This window comes from Phalacrocorax aristotelis, chromosome 2 (genome assembly GCF_949628215.1).
Source record: "Phalacrocorax aristotelis chromosome 2, bGulAri2.1, whole genome shotgun sequence".
Taxonomy (NCBI): domain Eukaryota; kingdom Metazoa; phylum Chordata; class Aves; order Suliformes; family Phalacrocoracidae; genus Phalacrocorax; species Phalacrocorax aristotelis.
This window is the reverse complement of record NC_134277.1, coordinates 39,976,075-39,994,978: the sequence shown is the minus strand read 5'-3', so window position 1 is coordinate 39,994,978 and position 18,904 is coordinate 39,976,075. Positions and strand designations below refer to the sequence as shown.

The 18,904-nt window shown below is 36.0% G+C and overlaps 1 protein-coding gene across 6 annotated transcripts in view; it reads left to right on the top strand.

The window, feature by feature from the left end:
* Positions 1 to 18,904, top strand: part of TBC1D5 (TBC1 domain family member 5) — a 321,595-nt gene that overhangs the window by 163,475 nt on the left and 139,216 nt on the right. For all 6 annotated transcript variants that reach the window (XM_075083197.1, XM_075083195.1, XM_075083192.1 and 3 more), the window contains 5 exons: positions 6,947 to 7,055; positions 8,896 to 8,985; positions 9,094 to 9,165; positions 11,963 to 12,030; positions 18,341 to 18,443. In XM_075083197.1, coding sequence (XP_074939298.1) covers positions 6,947 to 7,055; positions 8,896 to 8,985; positions 9,094 to 9,165; positions 11,963 to 12,030; positions 18,341 to 18,443 — 442 coding nt within the window. The remainder of the gene's footprint in view (positions 1 to 6,946; positions 7,056 to 8,895; positions 8,986 to 9,093; positions 9,166 to 11,962; positions 12,031 to 18,340; positions 18,444 to 18,904) is intronic.

Genomic DNA, 18,904 nt, shown 5'->3' with positions numbered 1-18,904 from the left:
AGAACAAAACACCACAACACCACGACCTAGAACTGTACGTGAAACTTGAATGCAGGATGGCAGGTTTGAGGAATTAGTTTTCAATCCAAAGAAACTTGAAGACAAAAGCTGTCTCAAAATAATGTATAATTGAAATAAATGTAAAGAGCAGAGACTTGCTTTTAGTAAGGCTACATGTTTTTAATTATGATAAAACCTAGTCACTTCAAGAGGTTAAAGTATATCTTGAAATCACTTACTCATTTTCCTATGTTATTGCAAGCAAAATGAATGGATTTACAAAGTTAAGATGGAATTAACAATATTAACTAGAATTTTGCATTTGTCACCCTGCACATCATAAAATCATCCAAGTTTTGAAATCAGGTGCGTATTATCATGACTACACCAGTTCTAGACCTGCTCTAGCTAGTCAGGTGTGAGTACAGAAACATTTTGGGGCATATTCCTGCAAAATGTATCTCCAGTCTCCCTGTTACATCGATTTTTTTTATTTTGATGATTTGTAGAGCTGTAGCTTTTAACTTCTATTACATATTACAGGAAGGTCTATCTTTTCTCTTTCTGAAAGAATACATGTCTCTGTATAACAAGACTGCATGCATGCAAACACACAAAATTCATGGAGCTCTGGTTAGCTGTGGGTATGAATTAGCAGAAGGGAAAAATAGCAAATCTGATGGTGGAAATACCAGTTAGAAGGAAGCAGCAGATAGAGTCTCTCCACAGCCTGCACCATGACTAAAAAGGTGGAGGGAACTAACATTAAGTGTTTAAAAGTTTATTGGGTGACTCTCCCTCACTGCGTGTTTGTATCTCTCCCTTTGTTATAGAAGAAGATTAGCCACCTTGCTTGAACTAGGTGCCCAGCATTTAGATGACAAGCTCTCGGTGGGACAAGAAGGCCTGCCTTGCCCAGGGAACTCTACTCAGGACAATGAGAAAGTAAATGATCTGCCTCTACGTGCAAAGAATTTCAGAAGTGTTGGGGGGATTCAAACTAGAAAGCCTTGACTCTGCAACTGGCAAATCAGTTACAATACAAAAATAAAAATAATTGAACATAATATCTAAATCTTGTTTCACCATTCTTTAAACATGCGCATAAAGTAATGAGTAGAAGAGAACGATGATGAAATTTAGACTTGAAATGACTGTAACAAGAAGACTTCTAGAAAAGACAGACAATTACAGAGTTGGAAGTTAGGTGTTCTCCCATGGCCCGACCTGGTCCTTTGGCTGAGAACCACCAAGGCGAAGTGGACAGTTTGGAGTATGGCGAAAGGTATCTCAGGATTCTGCCTCAGATCCAGTGCTGTTATGAGAAGTGCTGGCAAAGCGTCCTGCTGCCAGTGAAGCCTGATTTCAGGTCCCCAGACTGTACTACACACACCCCGGTAGCTTAAAGAGCATAACTAGCTAATAACCTGAAGTTTTTGCTGGAATGTTTACGTTAAGAAAGTGATTCTACCTTTCTTCACACAAACCTTTATAACTGTATGTCAGCCAAAAGTGGATGAAACCTAAACTGTTTAGAAAAATCTGGCCTTTGAATGTTGAGACTCCCAGCAGCGCAGCCATGCATATTCACACTTACATGGCTGTTAACTCTGCCTCGTATCCTGAGGCAGGAGTTTGAGAAACAGAGGAAAATACATATATTTTCCAAGCAGATTGATAAGCCTTCACATTAAGGCTGTCAAGTGGATTTTCAGGGTAGCAAATAAAAATCCATGTGTTTCAGAAATGGTTTTGTTTTAGAAACTTACTGCTTATTACTTGATACTACCTTTCAATTGTTTTTCCCCCCTGTTTTTATAGAATTAACTCTGTTTTCATTACATTCCTGGCTGTTGCCTCACTTTTTTGCTCAAACATTTGTTTTATGGTGTAATAAATAATACAAACTTGCATGTTTCTTGTATTTATGCAGTATGTTTGAAAAGATCTGTTGCCTCTATTTAAATATAGATACTACATTCACTTATTGATGTCCTATCAATAAAGGCCTCATATTGCAAAACATATGACACAATAATTTGAGAATTTGTTTCTTTCTGATGGCCTGTTCAGTAGCCTGTTGCTTCATTGGGTGCCTCTGGGGAGCTGATTTTAGGCTTCAACATTTTGAAAAGCACATTCTGAAGATTAACAAAAAACGGTATGAAAAAGTGAAATTGGCTTTTCTGGGAGCATGCACACCATTTTGTTTTAGATGATTTTGCCAACAGTAGCAGCACCGCTCAAGATTTGTCTTTGGATCTCTATGAGACTATACATTTTATCCTTCAATATTGGTCTAGAGGGTAGAATAAGCTCAAGATTTAGATTGAAATCTCAAATATGTATGCAAATGTTCACACCTTTCAATAGTATTGCAGTATTCTTTCACGAACTGAGAAATTTTCCTTGTTATCTAAATATTGTTGTAAATATTGAAGTGGTCTTGTTTCATCATGGACACAAAAAAGGGGATTTCAAAACATGGCATAAAATATTTAAAAAATGCATGAGATAAAATAACTATACCCACTGCCTAATGACCTGACAGATACTGGTTTCTCTGTTACCTGCAGTTTCAACTGAAAGTGAAATAATTATGGACAGTAATATTTATCTGGTAGGTCTGAGCCCTTGCAGTCCCAGAACTGAATCTTTGCCCTTTTTCAGTGACAGAGATTGTAGTTTGATGTTCCTATTCACATTTTTACATTTCTGTGGGTTTTAGTGTCTCCCACAGTGTTTGATGTTGTCTGAACAACATCAGTAGTACAAAAACGCATCTTACACTAGCTTTAAACTTCGGAAGGATCTGCATTTGAATACATCAGCAGCTTTATCCTGTAAATAGGTAAATGCAGAAGTTAACTAGCAGTGATTTCTCTCTGTGCTGTACCACCCTCCCTCAATTTTATTTCTTCATCTTCTGAATAGAATATTTATTTTGTGATGAGCTTAGGTGGGCTACAGTTCCATTCTCTTCTGCATATCTATGCTCGATGCATTGGTTTTGCCATTATGCAGCAGATCAAAATTTAGCAGAAGAGCCAGAGGCTGATGTTTCACTACTGGCTATCAGTGGAAGAAAGTCTTTGTAACCTCTCCCCAATGCTATCACGGCGCAGTGTTTCCTAGTAAAACTCTGGGAAATACTATTTGAGTTCCAGATTCATTTTCCAGGCGTCTTGTTTACATTGTTGGTTTCACTCATTCTTAAAGAGTTTATAATTGCTTGTTCCTCTATAGCTGAGCAATAGTGTCATTCCAGTGTCTTTTGCTAAGATCCTAGACCTCAGGGATTTAAATAACTTTTCAAATATGGTATTTAAGTGCAAATAAAATTTTACTTACACTTTCTGATATAAAGTCCTGCTCGTTGTGGTCCCTTCCTTACAGTGTGTTGTCAGAGACATTTCTCTTCCAAGTCTTTGGACATTTATCTCTGAAAATCTAATGTTCGTAATTGTCTTACAAGCATCAGATCCACAAAACATGTCCTGCTGGAAAGAAAGAGAAGAATAAATATGCTTATATATGGTTTGCTAGATAATCGTCATTCCTTATAAGCAAGAAGGTGGGTGTATTAGAGCCAACCCCAGTACAAAATTTTTTTGCAGACAGATTCAAACTCTTGTAGTTATGACAGAAATACATGTTTCAAAAGACAGAAGGAAACACAGGAGAACTAAGAACAAACCTTGCAGAATGAATCTGCAACCTTCATCCCTTCCGTTGATTTGCTTGCTTTTTCATTCATATATATTGACCACTTTTCCCAATTCTAAGTAACGCAACTGTCCCTAACTCGTGCCAATAAATATTTTACATTGGATAGTTACTGCATAGATACAGCATGTGAAATTAAGCTTCTGAAAGAAATACTAATCGAATTACTTTTTCCTCATACAGGCCTTATATTATGAAAACTTTACAATATATACAATAGTGTATTAGACAGGATATTTAAATAAGACTATGAAACAAAAAATATGTAAAAAAAAAACAGAAAACATTAACATTGGCATTTGCCTTTATTTTAATTGTACAACCTAAAGGTGGTATTAACACATGATTATGCATTTAATTTTCTAGTTTGATTAAAAACAATTGCATGTGCTTATTCATAGTTTAGTGGTTCCAATTGGCTTTTGAAGTCTCTCACTTCAGTGAAGCAAATGGGGTGTGGTGGACATGCGTTCCAATCTTCATTGCTCGTTTCACTTTGAACTATGAGTTTTCTGCAAGCCTGGGTTAACAAGGCTCATAGATATTAGTTTACAGAGTAGGGCTATATCATTCTAAAAATTATCCTTTTAGAATTGATAGCTTGTTGATATTACACAGTGTTACCATTATTGAAACAGCCTCTACAGTTGTAAGGCTTAATTTATTAGCCTTCATTCAAAATATTTGAGAAAAAAATTAGCGAATGCTGTTCAGAAGGGATTTTAGGTATCATTCAGTTCTTCTAAAACGGAAGCAGATTCCAGCTTCCGAGTCTTGTTTTTTTCAGTTGCTCATAACTTTTCTTTTTAGTGATCCCAGCAGCCAAGGGGGACACGGAGGAGATATGATCTTGCCAAATTTCTTTTGGCTGTTTTAAATGTAATTTTGTTCAAAACGTGTTTGGAATTGCATTACAAATAATAAATAAAAAAAGGGATGAAGCATAGTATCTGCACTAATACAATTTAAGAAGTGTTAAATTACTTTCTTACTGTGTAGCAATCACTCCCAGCAGTTGGTGCAAAAATAACCTGAAGAGTTTCTTTCCTCTGTGTTCTTTCTATTCACAGTTACACTGGTTGAAACCTTTTTCTAACTCAGCTGACATACCAGCATTTTCAAAGATGTTGTAGGAATGTCATCCACTTGCAGAACAATGTGAATAGCTTCAGAGTCTGACCTGTTGTGTGCGCAGGGGAATGTGTCACTCTTGAAGCATCACTACCTTAGGGAGGCAGCTCGGCAGTAGTCATACTGGCCAATGATGCTACAAAATTTACAGTGGCAAACGAAGAACATTACACATGATAGAAACAGGAGGGTTATTTAGGTAGGCATAATATACTGTAGTTACTGAAGTATAAATGATTATGAGAGAGAGGGCCAGATTTTTCTCAAGCTGTGTCTGCTATATACCATACGTTGTATTTAAAGGAGATAGAATCATGGTAAACAATCCTAGGCAGCTCACTGCAGAAGGTAAGGATGTATGGGAGATAGGGAGCCAGTGAAATGACCAGATAGTCTGTCTGACTTTGAGAATGGGAGATGTGGCAGGAAGGAAGGAAACTGCCCCACACCGTTGGAGTTGCTGCTATTTTAGTCACTTGGGAATATTGGCAGTTGGCAGAAGCTGAAAGCAGCCCTAACCCCTGCAAGCTAATGCTGCTTTAGGCATCTCTGTCCTTATCTGGAGTACCTTTGCTTTTCAAAGTAGTTAATAATCAAGGCCCAGAAGTAAACACCTGTTTTTTTTAGAAAATGATCCTAGCTGAAACATGATGCATTCGGAAACGCAGTGCTTCTGGTCTCAGCGTGAATTTTAAGTTCACTCCTGTCTCAGAGGAACAGGACCATAATTTCCTGGCTTACCAAGTCCATTCCCCTACTATTCCCAGCCACTGTATCATTTAATTCTGTTCTGAAACTGAACAAGTTTTATCTAAAACAAGGTTTAAAAAAAGTCACCCTCACAACTCAGCTTAAAAGGCTGACAACTACCTAACTATAGCTTGCATATATTTAGGGCAGTCTGCAAAACCAGAGTTTGTTGGTATTTATTATAACCCACTCTGTGACCCTTCTTAGTGAAGGAAATCTGGTAAGATCTCACCCTGGAGTCACAACAGTAGTTTCCCTTTCTGGTTTCATTTGGTCTCCCAGGGAGAAGTAATAGTCTCCCGTGTCACAGTGGGAAAGGGAGGTGTTCACCTTAAAGACATGCATTGAAAATAAATCTGAAACACATTTCCTTGCACATAACCCCAGCTCTTTACATTGAAATTACCCTTTGGATTTTAGAGTGGTTGCAGAAAGTCTGTGAGCAAGTCTTGGGCTACTAAGGCCATCAAATGGCTTATCCTGTTCTTGAGATTCATTTCAGTAGAAGGTGCAGGAAATATAGATTTAATTCTTTTATTCAAACTCAGTAGATGGTTTGGGACAATTAATTTCCAATTGTTTCCCAGTAGAGCAGATTTACTTGTATATTAATGAGGCACAGGTGTTAGGCCCCTGGTGCCTGCATGCCTGGGAGGCATATTTAGGTTGTTTATCTAGTCAGCCATAGGTACTGCAAGGTACTCAAGCTTGCCTTTAACAGTTTATACAGTGAGGCTTTTTAATTTTTTGATGTTTTTTTAAATTTGCTAGCACCTGTTAAAATTTTAAAACTGATCATGTAGAAAGAAGTAGGAGTGATTTCAATAGTAAATAGCACTAAATGTTAAAGAAAGTCATCTTCTATTATGCTTAACTGCCCAGCTTGACATTAAGAAGAAAAGAAGGTTCATTTAAGCAAATATGTCATGTGAGGAGCTAATACAGTCAACAGTATACTTTTCTGTTGCATATTTTTGGAATAGGTACTTCTTTGTCTACAGCTGAAACATGAATGTGCTTATATTAATATTCATTTTTCTTGTTTATTCACTGAACTGCAGTACCAACATTTTAGAGGAAATGGAATAGCCTCCATAGACATTATGAATTTCAGTAGCTGGCATAATTATAGCGATCTACATATTCATTAAATCCAAAGAAGAAATGTGTCCAAAAAGACAGCCATGCGTTTAGAAATGGTACACAACTAAATATATACATTAAAAAAAGTTCCTTTCCTCTGCTTATCCAAAATTGTGTAGTGTCATATAGTCCTTAAATCAGCTAAGGCTTTTTTTGTTGTTGTTTAAATGCTCATTCCTTTTGCTTTTGCACGCAGTAAAGAATGGGAAGAACTATTTGTAAACAACAATTACTTGGCAACTATACGGCTGAAGGGGATTAATGGGCAGCTGAGAAGCAGCAGGTTCCGTAGTGTTTGCTGGAAGGTAAGAAGAGAAAATATTTATTTACAGTTTGTGGTTGCAATATATCAACACATTACCTGATGCGCTGGAAGATTATTGATGCAAAGAATCATGAATTTTCCAAGAGACTTCATCCCAATGTTTTCCTGCTCATTTTTATAATTCATAGGACATTCGCTAATCATACTGAGTTGCCTTAAAGCTGAATTGCTGGTGATAGCAAAAGATTCCTGGGAAAGAATCTCTTTGTGCTGGGTGGTGTGTTTAGAATTGAGTGCCACACAGCCATCTCTCTTCTCAGTCTCTGTGCAGTGAAGTTGTGCACTGGAAATAAAAAGGGAGTTTGTCTCACAGTTTGTGTTTTGTGGAACTTGGGACTCCTTTAAAATCAGTCCGATGCTTCTGGTAGCAGCTTTTCCCAGTGAACTGAGAAAATGAGAACCAATCCATCTTGTAATGACTGGATAGAAAGGGAAGCCAGGTCTTCCAATCTTAAAACACAACAGGTCCTCAGAGGTCTCTTACTGTATTTTTTAAAAATTGCAAGGGAAGGAAGAGAGGAAGAAAGCAAAGTAATGCTGAGATGCTATATGAAGTCCAAAAGAGTTTTGTTGCACTGGCATCAGGTCTTCTGTTCTGCAATAGCTTTGGTAGTAGAGAACATTTTCCCTAACAGAGATGCTGTACGTTAACACTGATAATTTATATTACCTCACTTGGAATTCCCCAAGCTTCGCTTTGGCACAAAGTCCTGTCAAAAGAAAATGAAAATACCCTTTGCATATGAATGAAAGAAATTTGAAAATTGAAGTTTGACATTTGAAATGTATTTAACATTGAACACATTTAAAGTTAATGAAAATACTTTCTTCAGGAGGCCAGCTGAATATATGCCACAAGCACTGTTTTACCAGTGTGCTGCTTCTTAAGCCTCTAAATTAGGAGGCCAGAACTCAAAACCCTGAACTAACAAAAGCATCAAGTCCCTCCATGTCCACTGATTAAATCAAGGAGTGGTTTTATTTTAGAAATAAGGCCGGTTTTATTTGCATGTCCCAATATGGATTAGGGCCCTGTTTTAGACTGCCTGTTTTTAAAATATTACCAATATTTTTGTTACGTTCTGAAATTTTTAAGTATTTTTAATAATTTGGGCATGTTTTTGTTTGTCAGTATTTATTCATTCATAACACTTTATAATGTGTAAACAAGAGCATTGCAAAAGTGAGAAAATACTCTGGTTTTTTCTTTATTCTATATGCAATTGAATAGTATTTTCCAATAGATGTTTCTTTCTAACCCTTTCTAAACAGAAATGCGAAAGAACTGAGATGTAGGCATTCTCAAGGACTTTTTGCAAAATTGACTCTTTTAACTGTCTTACAGAATTCTAGAACATTTCTATAGACTAAGATTTTTCTCTTGCCACATTCCTTAGGTACAGTGCTTAGTTTCTGCTCCTCATTTATGTTTGGTTTTAAGCGTGTTGCGTTAGCTCATCAGTGTTATGTAAATAGCTTCAAGTTTTGTATATTTATTTTCATCTCTTCTTTGCATTTTGTTTCTGCCTTGGAAGTCTCAACTTCACTGAAGTTGTGACAGTTTACAAAGCTTGAGTTTGTGGCTTCAGGTTTTTTTAATGCTTTATTTCCTACCTTAGAACTGTTATTGTTTCTAGCTTCTTATTTATTGACTGGAAAGTACTAAATCCAGGAGTATTTTATAGGTCTTTTCTTTCTTCTCCTTATGTGTAGAGTACTTGCTCCTCCTTTCTGAGATGGTTTATCCTGTCTAGTAGGATTTATATGAAAAGCTACATAAAATTGATTAAATTAATGGATTTATTTTGTTTTGTTGATAGTTATTTCTGGAGGTTCTACCCCAAGACAGAAGTCAATGGATTAAAACCACTTCAGACTTAAGAACTTCTTACAATAAGATCAAAGAAATTGTAAGTTGGTACAAAATAGGTTCTCTACTCTCATGCATTGACATAGGTATTAGTACTTTCAATATTACAGAAGAGGATTTGATTTTCTTTATTGTTGTTTTTACCCAGCACATTACAAACCCTCGGAAAGCAGGACAGCAAGATCTGATAATCAACAACCCACTCTCTCAGGACGAGGGGGTAAGTTGACCCTTGGTTCCATTAACATACGTACTACTAAAATTCTCATCATCATCATACTGATACAAGAGAGTTCTTGCTGAAGAAGGAAAAATGGCAGGTGCTAAAATCTCCCTCCTAAATTTCCAAACTGATTTGTGTTAACAGTGGTTCACAGACTCTGCTGAACAACTAGAAATACTCATTTCCAGGTTAATGTTCTGATTTTTCAGGGCTTATCACAGGGAAGGTTGTGATGAACAAAAAGTAGTCCTGGGCTGTAAGTCCAGTTTCACAGCATATCCTTTCCTTTCTTTGGCTGATACACTTTTTTATTGCTGTGTGTCTTCATTTTATACGCAAATGGCTCTAATTGAAGGAGTGGTTAAACAGTCAATGTGAAGGGAATGCTGTTAACAGCATATACTAAAGAACTCTGCTCTGGAAGACTGTTCAGCCATGGAAATTTTTTTTCCAGCAAAAGTCTGAGTTGTATATGTGCTGAGTTAATGTCTAAAGCACTAGGCTGCAAGATATGCATTTCTTCCAAGGTTTCTAGTTATTTTTCTCTGTACAGTTAAAAGAAACACAAGTTTCTTTTCTAATCAGAAAGCAGCCCCCTACAAAATGACAGATCCTAGATTTTAAAGAAATACTGAAAATGTGGTAAAAGTATTTGGCCTGACTGTCATTAAGTGCAGAGCATCCAGCTCTCACTGAAATTAATGGGACCTCCCTAGTAGCTCGGTATTTTTGAAGTCATGACACTTTGATGAGGATTTACATGTAGATTTGGGAGCTTAATTAGAGGCTTTTTATTTTTTTTAACACTGCATTTTATTTTACCTGAAAAGCTCTTAGGTATTTTACAGCACATATCTTTAAGCTTCTCCATTAATTATGTTAACTTTTGAAAATTCTTTTTTTATCACATTTTCAAAATAACTTAATAGTATGGAAATAATTTGTCTGGCCACATTTAAGAGATTTACACCTGGAAAGACTGACACAGATATCTTTGGCAGTACTGCTTCTGTTTCCATTTTGTTCACAAAAATGGAAGCCCATAATCTGTATTTAGTGTGGTGCTCTGCTTCATGTTTAACATAGAAAGAGAGATGGGTTTGCTTGTGGAAACATGGAAGTATTGATCACAGGCACAGTGGTGGCTCTGCAACCAGTATGACTGTGGATGTTGTCGAACCATTCTTGCATCCAGCCGGACAGAAAGTTGTTTCAAATGTAAAAGATTTAAGGTGTTTCTGCCTATGTTTGTGATTATACACAGTGGCAAAACCTTCTTTCTGCCTATGATGTCTTTAGGAGTTAGAAGATAAAGGTTAACATGTCAGGGTATGTGGCAGGGGATTAGTGTATAAAATATATAAAATGGGCCAAGCCAGGCATAGGAGTGAGGAGCAAAGTGCCTCTGAGCTTCTGCAGTGACTTAATGTTTTACCATCACAGTGTCCTGGGTTTTGTTTCCTTTTTGCAATGAAGACTCTGTTTCCATTGTCCTTTGCTCTGATGGACCGGGGTGGGAGCATGGGCTGGGGAGTCTCAAAATATGATCTAGCTCCATGAAAGGAGCTGTGAGTTAAAAAGATACTGGTTTTATGTAAGACACTGTTAAGGATAGAAATACTTTAAAGTTTGGGGTTTTTTTTTTCATAGTTTGTAACACAAATATGGAAGCTAATAAACTTTATTTTATTTTATTTTACCTTACTTCTGCTAGGTAACATTCATTTACTTTATCTTTTCTTTCTGTGGAGTATAAGCCACCATGGCAATAAATTGTTTACAGCGGAGCAAGAAATTCTGGAAGTATTGTAGCCATTCTCTTTGTACTGTATTTCATTCACTGGTGCTGCTGCTATCTGAAAGCTAACTTGCGCAAAAAGACTGCTGTAGATTTTGTTCCTTCTGTATTTTGATCAATATGGCCAAGCTACCATCCCTTTACAATAAAGAATAGGCTTTATACTGCTTTTTCTGGACCACACAAACAATATTTGCTGACTTCGTTCAGGTTAGCTTTTGCAAAATATTGGTAAACCAAATTTATTTGGAAACCAAAGAAAGAGAATGCAAATGGTCATAAGCATAGCTATAGAAGCAACTAAACCTACTTCAGACTCTTCTCTTTAATATTTTTTATGTTGATAGTGAGCTTTAAATACCCTGGTTTTCCCTATCAGAACTCCTTTAGAATGGCCAGTCTTGATCTGCACTGTGTGTGATGTACCATTAGAATAATGCCATTTTCATAATAGGTATTTGACCATCATATATTTCTTATTTGATTTTGCCTCCACTAAGACAAACTAGCTTACTTGCAAAAAATTTCTTAGTATGGAAATTATAGCAGCTTCCAATTAGAGTCTGTACATTCATAGGAGAAATGCAGTAGAGTATGGTGATATAGACCTTTTTCCATGTGTGAACTACTGAATTTTTTTCACCTAAGCTGCTGGTTCAGGTAAGTTTGAATTTTACTCTGCCTTTCTAAATATTCTTGATAGACCCCTTCCAAGTAATTCTCAGACCTGAAGCCACCCAGTGAGCAAATGGAGTAAGCCTAGAACAAGGATCCAGGAACTTGAATGTTTTCATCTAGGATCTAAATGGACTTTCTCAGATACATTGGGCTGGTCACCAACATTCTTTTTCACCCATAAAATGTTGGTATACTTATCTATCAGGAATGTTGAGGATTAATTAGTTAATATTTGTACAGTACTTTGCCCATGTACTACATAATCCTTAAGTATTAGTAGAAGTCTTTGTTTCATACAATTATTTTTCCTTATTTCAGAGTCTTTGGAATAAATTTTTCCAGGATAAAGAGCTTCGAGCAATGATTGAACAAGATGTGACAAGAACGTACGTAGATCTTTAAAGAAACTTCTATATATGAATTTAGATTCTGCATTTTTATGTGGTATACATTATAATGTGTTTTCTTGACTTTGGTTAGTGTAAATGTCAGGACTGTTGAACATGAATGTGTAGAAACATACATTAAATGTATAAAAATACAGCTTTCTTGGAGTGAAAAATGAGAAAATTGAGTTAAACATTAAACCCTAGAGATTTATTGGTATCAATGAAGAAAAGCTCTTCTAAATTAAGATATTAGGAAATGTATTACTATGTGAAATTTAAAGTAGAGTTTTCCGTGTGAGGCAAAGAGGAGGTGGGAGAAACGGAAAGGTCTTGTAACTAAGTTATGATCATAATAAAAGATTGAACAGATGACTTTAATTTTTAAAACTTACTTAATCAATAATAAAAAAGCAGTTTGTAATTAGTAAGGGAAATGTCACTCATCTAGAGACGTTAAGCATTTCTATTTTTATTTATCATTTTTCTAGTGTTTTTTGTCACATATGCCTTTTAAATTTGTCCTAATATTACTGTGATTATGTTTTCATCTTCTTGGCCCTTAGGTCATTCCTGTTTAGGAACTTGTTTGAGTTAGAACACTCAGTTCCTGAAAATATCTCTTTTCAGAGTAGAAGCATTGACGGATATGTAAATCTAATTAAATTCAATTACTTGTTTGCTACCATGTGAAATTTTACTGTATTGCAAATATTTTTCCTTATAACTTGAAAAAAGTGGTTATAGTCATAGATTTTACAAATCCCAAGCTCACACATTTTCATTTACAGAAACAAAGTCATGCAGAAGAAATCATTGCTGTCTGGTTTTGGAATATTTTATATGTCCGTCCCTAGACCCATTCTTGAACGCATTTTGCCATGAGATGTATAATTAAAATCTGAGTATGCTTTCATGTGCATTCTCACAGATGGTATTTTTTGTTTGTTAAAGGAAACAGTTCAGGATGTTCTAAGATTAAAATACATACGTATCTCAAGTATAATTGGAGAATGAAAAGTTGTATGGAGGTTATATTGGATGTAAGACTGTTGTTTAAAAATATATATATACACACAAAGTCCAGGCTCTCACTCTTGCAAATAGCAGAGTGGGTAATATTCACTAATATCAGTAATAGCGACTAAAACTTCCATTTAGGCATTTATACAAAATCATGTCTACTTGAAACAATAGCAGCATACATTATGTGTCATCAATATGAAAATAAGTAATGAAGGAGAAAAATTTGTCAAAGTAACATGAATTTATTTTATAAACTACATGCAATTATATAGACACTTGTTTGCCTAATCATAAAACATAGTATGCATTTTAAGTGTACGTATGTATCTGTTTGTAAACTATCATTAGAGTAAGAAGTAGTAAGTTCTACATTCCTTGGCTATGGAATGTAAGTACCTACCTTCTCTTTAACGCTGTCCTTTTAATTTCCAATGTTTTAAATAAATTTTAAGTAAATTCCTGGAGTTAAAATCTAAAAATTTATCATTAACTTACAATGCATTTTATTAAAGGTTAAAATAATTGAGTATTGTATTCAGCTTCTGTTTCTTATTTAATGAATATTTTTATATTCTTTGTCATTGAGTTCAGTACTCCATCATCCAACAGCATCAAATAAATAATGCTGTAGAGAGCAATGCTAACTGCACAGAGTGGCAAAACAGTCCCATCTGTCAAAGCAGTAAAAAATGTACTCTTTAATGTTTGTATTAGAATTCTCTGAAGCGTAGTAATAATAGTTGGGAAAAGTGGGTAGAAATATGCTTTTAAAATTGGTATTGGTTTAAATTGTTTTAAATTCCAGAATTCTGTTACCTGAAGGGAATTGCGATAAAGTTTGTTCGTGTGTGTGTCCACAGGCATTTTGTGAATCCTTATCTCACCTAATAATTAGATTTGTAAAACATAGATGCTCACAACTGGGCTAATCATCCGTTAGAGTTTATGTTCCTGAAGAATTCTAGGATGCAAATTATCTCTTCCTAAAGTAAATGTCTGGTATAGGTCTGATGAATCACGTTGTAGAGAAGTATGTTTTTCTTCAGTAATTATAAAAGGCTTTTAGCTCACCTGTACCTAACTAAACTGTAGTCACCTAAAGTCAGGTGAGAGTAATGCAAGCCATAATGTCTAGACATAATTTTTTGCCTGTTGCATAAAAAGAACTTTCAATGTTTACAAGGGATGTAGAGAAGGATTTTGTTTAGTCCTAACTCATTAGTGATCAACATTTCTAATTAACCACCTGACTTATTTTCTACGACAGTTGAGAGGTTCAGAATGGGTTTTCCTTCAGCTGTCTAGAAACATGTCCTTTTGAGCTGGAACCAAACGTCTCTTTCTATGTCAAGTGAGAAGCTTCTAAAAATGAGGGTGGGAAGGAGGGTGATGGAGGTTTACTATAGCGCAACTAAAATCCTTACTTTAAATGTGGGTAGCAGTACCAACTGAGTTACGACTATAGTACTGCATTCTATGGTTCTACTGAAAAAGGAAGGTGTGTATGAACTAGTGCCATAGTAACTCATAACAGACTTAAGAATGCAATGATTAATTACTGTTGTTCAAAAGAGGTATCAAGGAACAATGCTGATTTATTTTCTGATGATTAAGAAGGTAAGTGATAAAGCAGAAATTATTGAAATATACTGCAGAAATGGAATTCGGCAGATTGGCAGATGCAAGTGTATCTAGCTACCAGTCAAATCAAAATACCAGTCTACTTGCTGGCATCAGCTCATATGTCTAGGATTGGAAATGGCTAGATTTGATTACCCTCTTTCTCTCTCCAGTATTTTAAGAAAGCAAAATGCATAGGGGGCATTCCCACTAGACTAGTCAAGTGGATGTCTTTTCTTTTGTAGCAGTGTTTTTATTTATTGATAGTTTCTGCTTCAGGAGTAGCAATCAAGGTCAGGACAATGGAAGCTGTGTGAAGATGAGTAGTGGTGGGTGCTGCTGTTTCAAACTCTCCATCTCCCAAATAACAAAAAAAAAAAAACACCAAACCCCACCCGTAAAAAAAGGTAGTGGAGGAGCAATTAGGCAGCTACACGTAGAAGAGCATGTAGAAGAGATGGGAAGAAAGAGCAATCCATTGAGTATGAACACAGGAGACAAAATCTAGTTTCTTTGTAAGAGGAGGGACTTCTGGAAGGGAGAGCTACCTTTATACACCAATTTATCCCTTTTCAGAAAAAAGTAAGCAACAGTGAGGGTTGTTATCATTATTCTTTACCAAACCTTTGCAGTTGCAAGAGCATCTTCCATTTTTTCTGGTTCAGTAGTTTTCCCCATTCCAGGTGAGTAACAGGGTTGGGGAATGGCAGGGGTTGTAATCCATTCATGAAAGAAAGGTGGTTACTCCGCTGTGGTTAAGACCCTCATTTCTTTCTGCCACCAAGTTTGTTTCATAAAGTATTTGTGCAACCTTTTATTTGGTTGCCAGCCTAAGTTTCTTCTGTGTCAAAGTCTGGCTGCCTCTGGTGTAGGGATCCCTAAATGGGCTAAAGGAGTGTTTGAAAAAATTATGACCAATTCACGCTGGTCTTCACTTTCTGAAAGCATGGACTTGAATGCACCATTGTTTAGTTGTAGCAGTTATGGTAAAACAGTCTAGCAAAATTTCCATGTCCTTATGCAGTCTTTCTCAGGAATGTAATTACATGTGATATTCTAGTGTTCACAAAAAGTATTCTTACCTTGCCTGATTTGAGGATACTGTATTTCTAAAACAGTGCTTTAATCATAGAATGACATTCTTCATAAAAATCCATCCTGAACTGATAGTTCCCTCATGATCTCTTGTATTTACATTTACTACAATTAATACTTCAGCCAGCTTATTCCTGAGTTCATTATTATCCTTTCTGTCTCAATCTCTGGTATTACTAGATCCTCACAGATATCTCTGTGTATTTTTGAGTTTCCTTTGTTAGCCTTCTCTTCCTAAACTTCATAGGGCAGGCCTGAATAACAGTCCTTCAGAAATAATCTCTTCAAACCCCTAAATTATGTCGATTGCCATCTGCTGTAATGCACTTTTGGTCTCAGCTGTGTCCTTCCTTTACAGTAATATAATTAGTAGAAGTGCATAAAGTTTCCAAATTGGTTGGTCTACCATTACCCCCACCAGGTGCCAGGAAAACATTACACCCTTCACCCCAATGCCTTTCTCAGGGCTTCAGCATTGCTGTGTTTAAGCCACAGTGTCTTCTCTGTCTGGGCTCTTGATTCAGGTCCTTCATCCAAGGATTTCAAAGCAACTTTCTAGCCTTAATTAGTTATGTTTCAGTGCTTATCTGTCATAACTTTGTGATATGACCACTGTAATTATTAACACTAATATTTTATCTGAAGTAATTTATTATAACTCCCTACATTGTTTCTCCATGACAGACTTTACAACAGCCTTAATATAACTGGTCTAAAGTTTAGCATTGTAGCTCAGACTTGGGAAGCAGGAAAAACAAAATTTGCTTGAAGAAAACTTACCTGCAATCCATGTGATTTCTTTTTAAAACTGACAATATTATAGCCTGTATTTTAGCAATCTAGCCTGAGGCCTACTCTTATTGTCTTTTAAGCATTCTTCTGGTTTTCTTTGTCCAACTTTACCTTCTCCTCTCTTTTTTGTATGCTACCTTTCCAGCTATTTTTCTATTTTATTTCTTATTGCTCCATATAGCTGGATGTGGATTGGGGTGGTTGCTTTATGAAATATTTTTTACCATCTAGTTACTTCTTCAGTAAGCACTTTTGTTTGTGTGCTTATTCATTAAAGTGCATCCTGCATAACCACTCTATTTCCTACCTCCAACAGTCAAGGAGCAGGATGCACAGGTGAGAGTTGCTTCAGAATAGTTACATATTATAAATATTTACATTTTCCTGGATTATACGCAGATAACAGGATTTTCCCAGAAGCTTTTTATCCCTTACGCTCACACTGGTTCCACTTCATTCTATTTCCCTTAAAGAATATTTGCCCTGCCAGAGTATCATGACTTTAAAGTTTATTTGAGACAGCTACTAAAGACGGTGAAATGCCTAATTATCTTGCATTGCAGAAGATGCTAGTAAGATATATTGGAGCTTTCTTAGAGCTCAAGAAAATTAGGATACTGGTTTTCATGTCAGTTGTGAGATATTTTAATGATCTTGTCATTAAAAAGCTAATTATTTCTCACATGTTCATGAAATATTGAACCCTTGTGTATATGCTTCTTCTGACATACTCTTCCTTCTTCCATTTTATTCCAGTTTAGAACTGGAAATTTTACAAACTCATTTAACATATTGTAGCTCTTGTACTCTTCCTTTGCCCAACTTTCATCTTGAGTAAAATGAAGAACAGGGCTAAACACTATTGGTGAAACTGTAGGGCAGACTGATGATCCAGTTACAGTTGTCAACATAAAACAGATTAAAAAAACGGGAGCGTGTTTTTAATCCATGGAGTTTTGATCTTTGGTGCTTATTTTCCCAGTTCCTGAATCAAATTAATCAATAGATAACTGTTTGCAACATTTTTAGTTTTAACTGACTTGGGATTTTGAGGGCAGAAGTGTCGGCTTGGATTTTTTGATCATGCTCCTTTTCTAAGTGTTCCATAGCAAGTTTTAGATTCATTGGTGAAGGACTGACAATCAGTGGAGCACAGTCTTGGAGTTAAGTTACTGTTGGAATGCTGTGCCACCTGGGACCAGAACAGTCCTAGGGCTGCTAGGTTTGGCATTAAGTCTGTATGCATGAAGGAGAGGGTATATCTTTGCTTCAGTCATTGCCTCTCATTCTGTCTCCTTGCATTCTGCTTCAACTCAACTTGTTTCCATGACATGGAGGAGGAAAGGAACTTGTTCCTTTAGGCAGTTGGGAACATGCTCATATGGTACATCGTTTTATTTGGATTAGATTCTCCAAGTCATTAATTTTCAGTGGGTTGGCTGAGTGTAAGAAGTTGATGATTAAAACAATCTGCCGTTGTATTTCATTCTTGCAGATCTCTAGTTTTTATAATGTTAAAAGGGATTACTTACTTAAATATAACTGGTGATATCATCATATCTATGTAGTAGACTGATGTATATTAAAGAACATGGTTCAGAATTTTGGTTGTAAAACAACTGTAACAATTTTTTAGAAGTACTATTACTCTAGCAGCACAGAGCGGTAGGAAAGCAGACAAAGGGGGTGCTGTCTTACCTAAAACCATTCCTAGAAGACCAGCAACTGAGATTCTGTGTGCTATATTGTTACTTCTGCTGTATTTCTTCATTTTCAGGTTTCCGGAAATGCAGTATTTCCAGCAAGAGAATGTGAGGAAGATTCTTACAGATGTTCTGTTCTGCTATGCCAGAGAAAATGAGCAGTTGCTTTATAAGCAGGTAATGAAAAAAAAATACTGTACAGGTGGCATTCATTGACTCAACATCTACTATACGGTTTGACAATAATGTAGTTCTGTTGTATCCAAAGTTGTATCATAATGCTAAAGTAATCAAAGAGCTGCTTGTCAGCTGGATAGTAAGAAAAGTAAGCTCATTGAATAACATATGCTTTTTCCTCATAAGGCGGTCCCTCAAATTGTTTTCTTTAAGGTTGCTAGGTTGTCTAACTTCAAATTTCTTAATAAACAACATGTTTTCCTTCAGCATTGGTTAAGAAAGGAAAAGAAAAAGGAAGGTTTTCGGAGCTTAGGTAAGGAAAGAATCTATGCAGTAGGATCAGAAATGGTCTGAATAAAAAAAACAAAAGCCACATAAATAATGATTTCTGAAATATAGCCAAAGTTACTATTTTAAGCTTTATGTAATATTTTAAGTTCTTCCTCAGAGTGCTAAAGCCA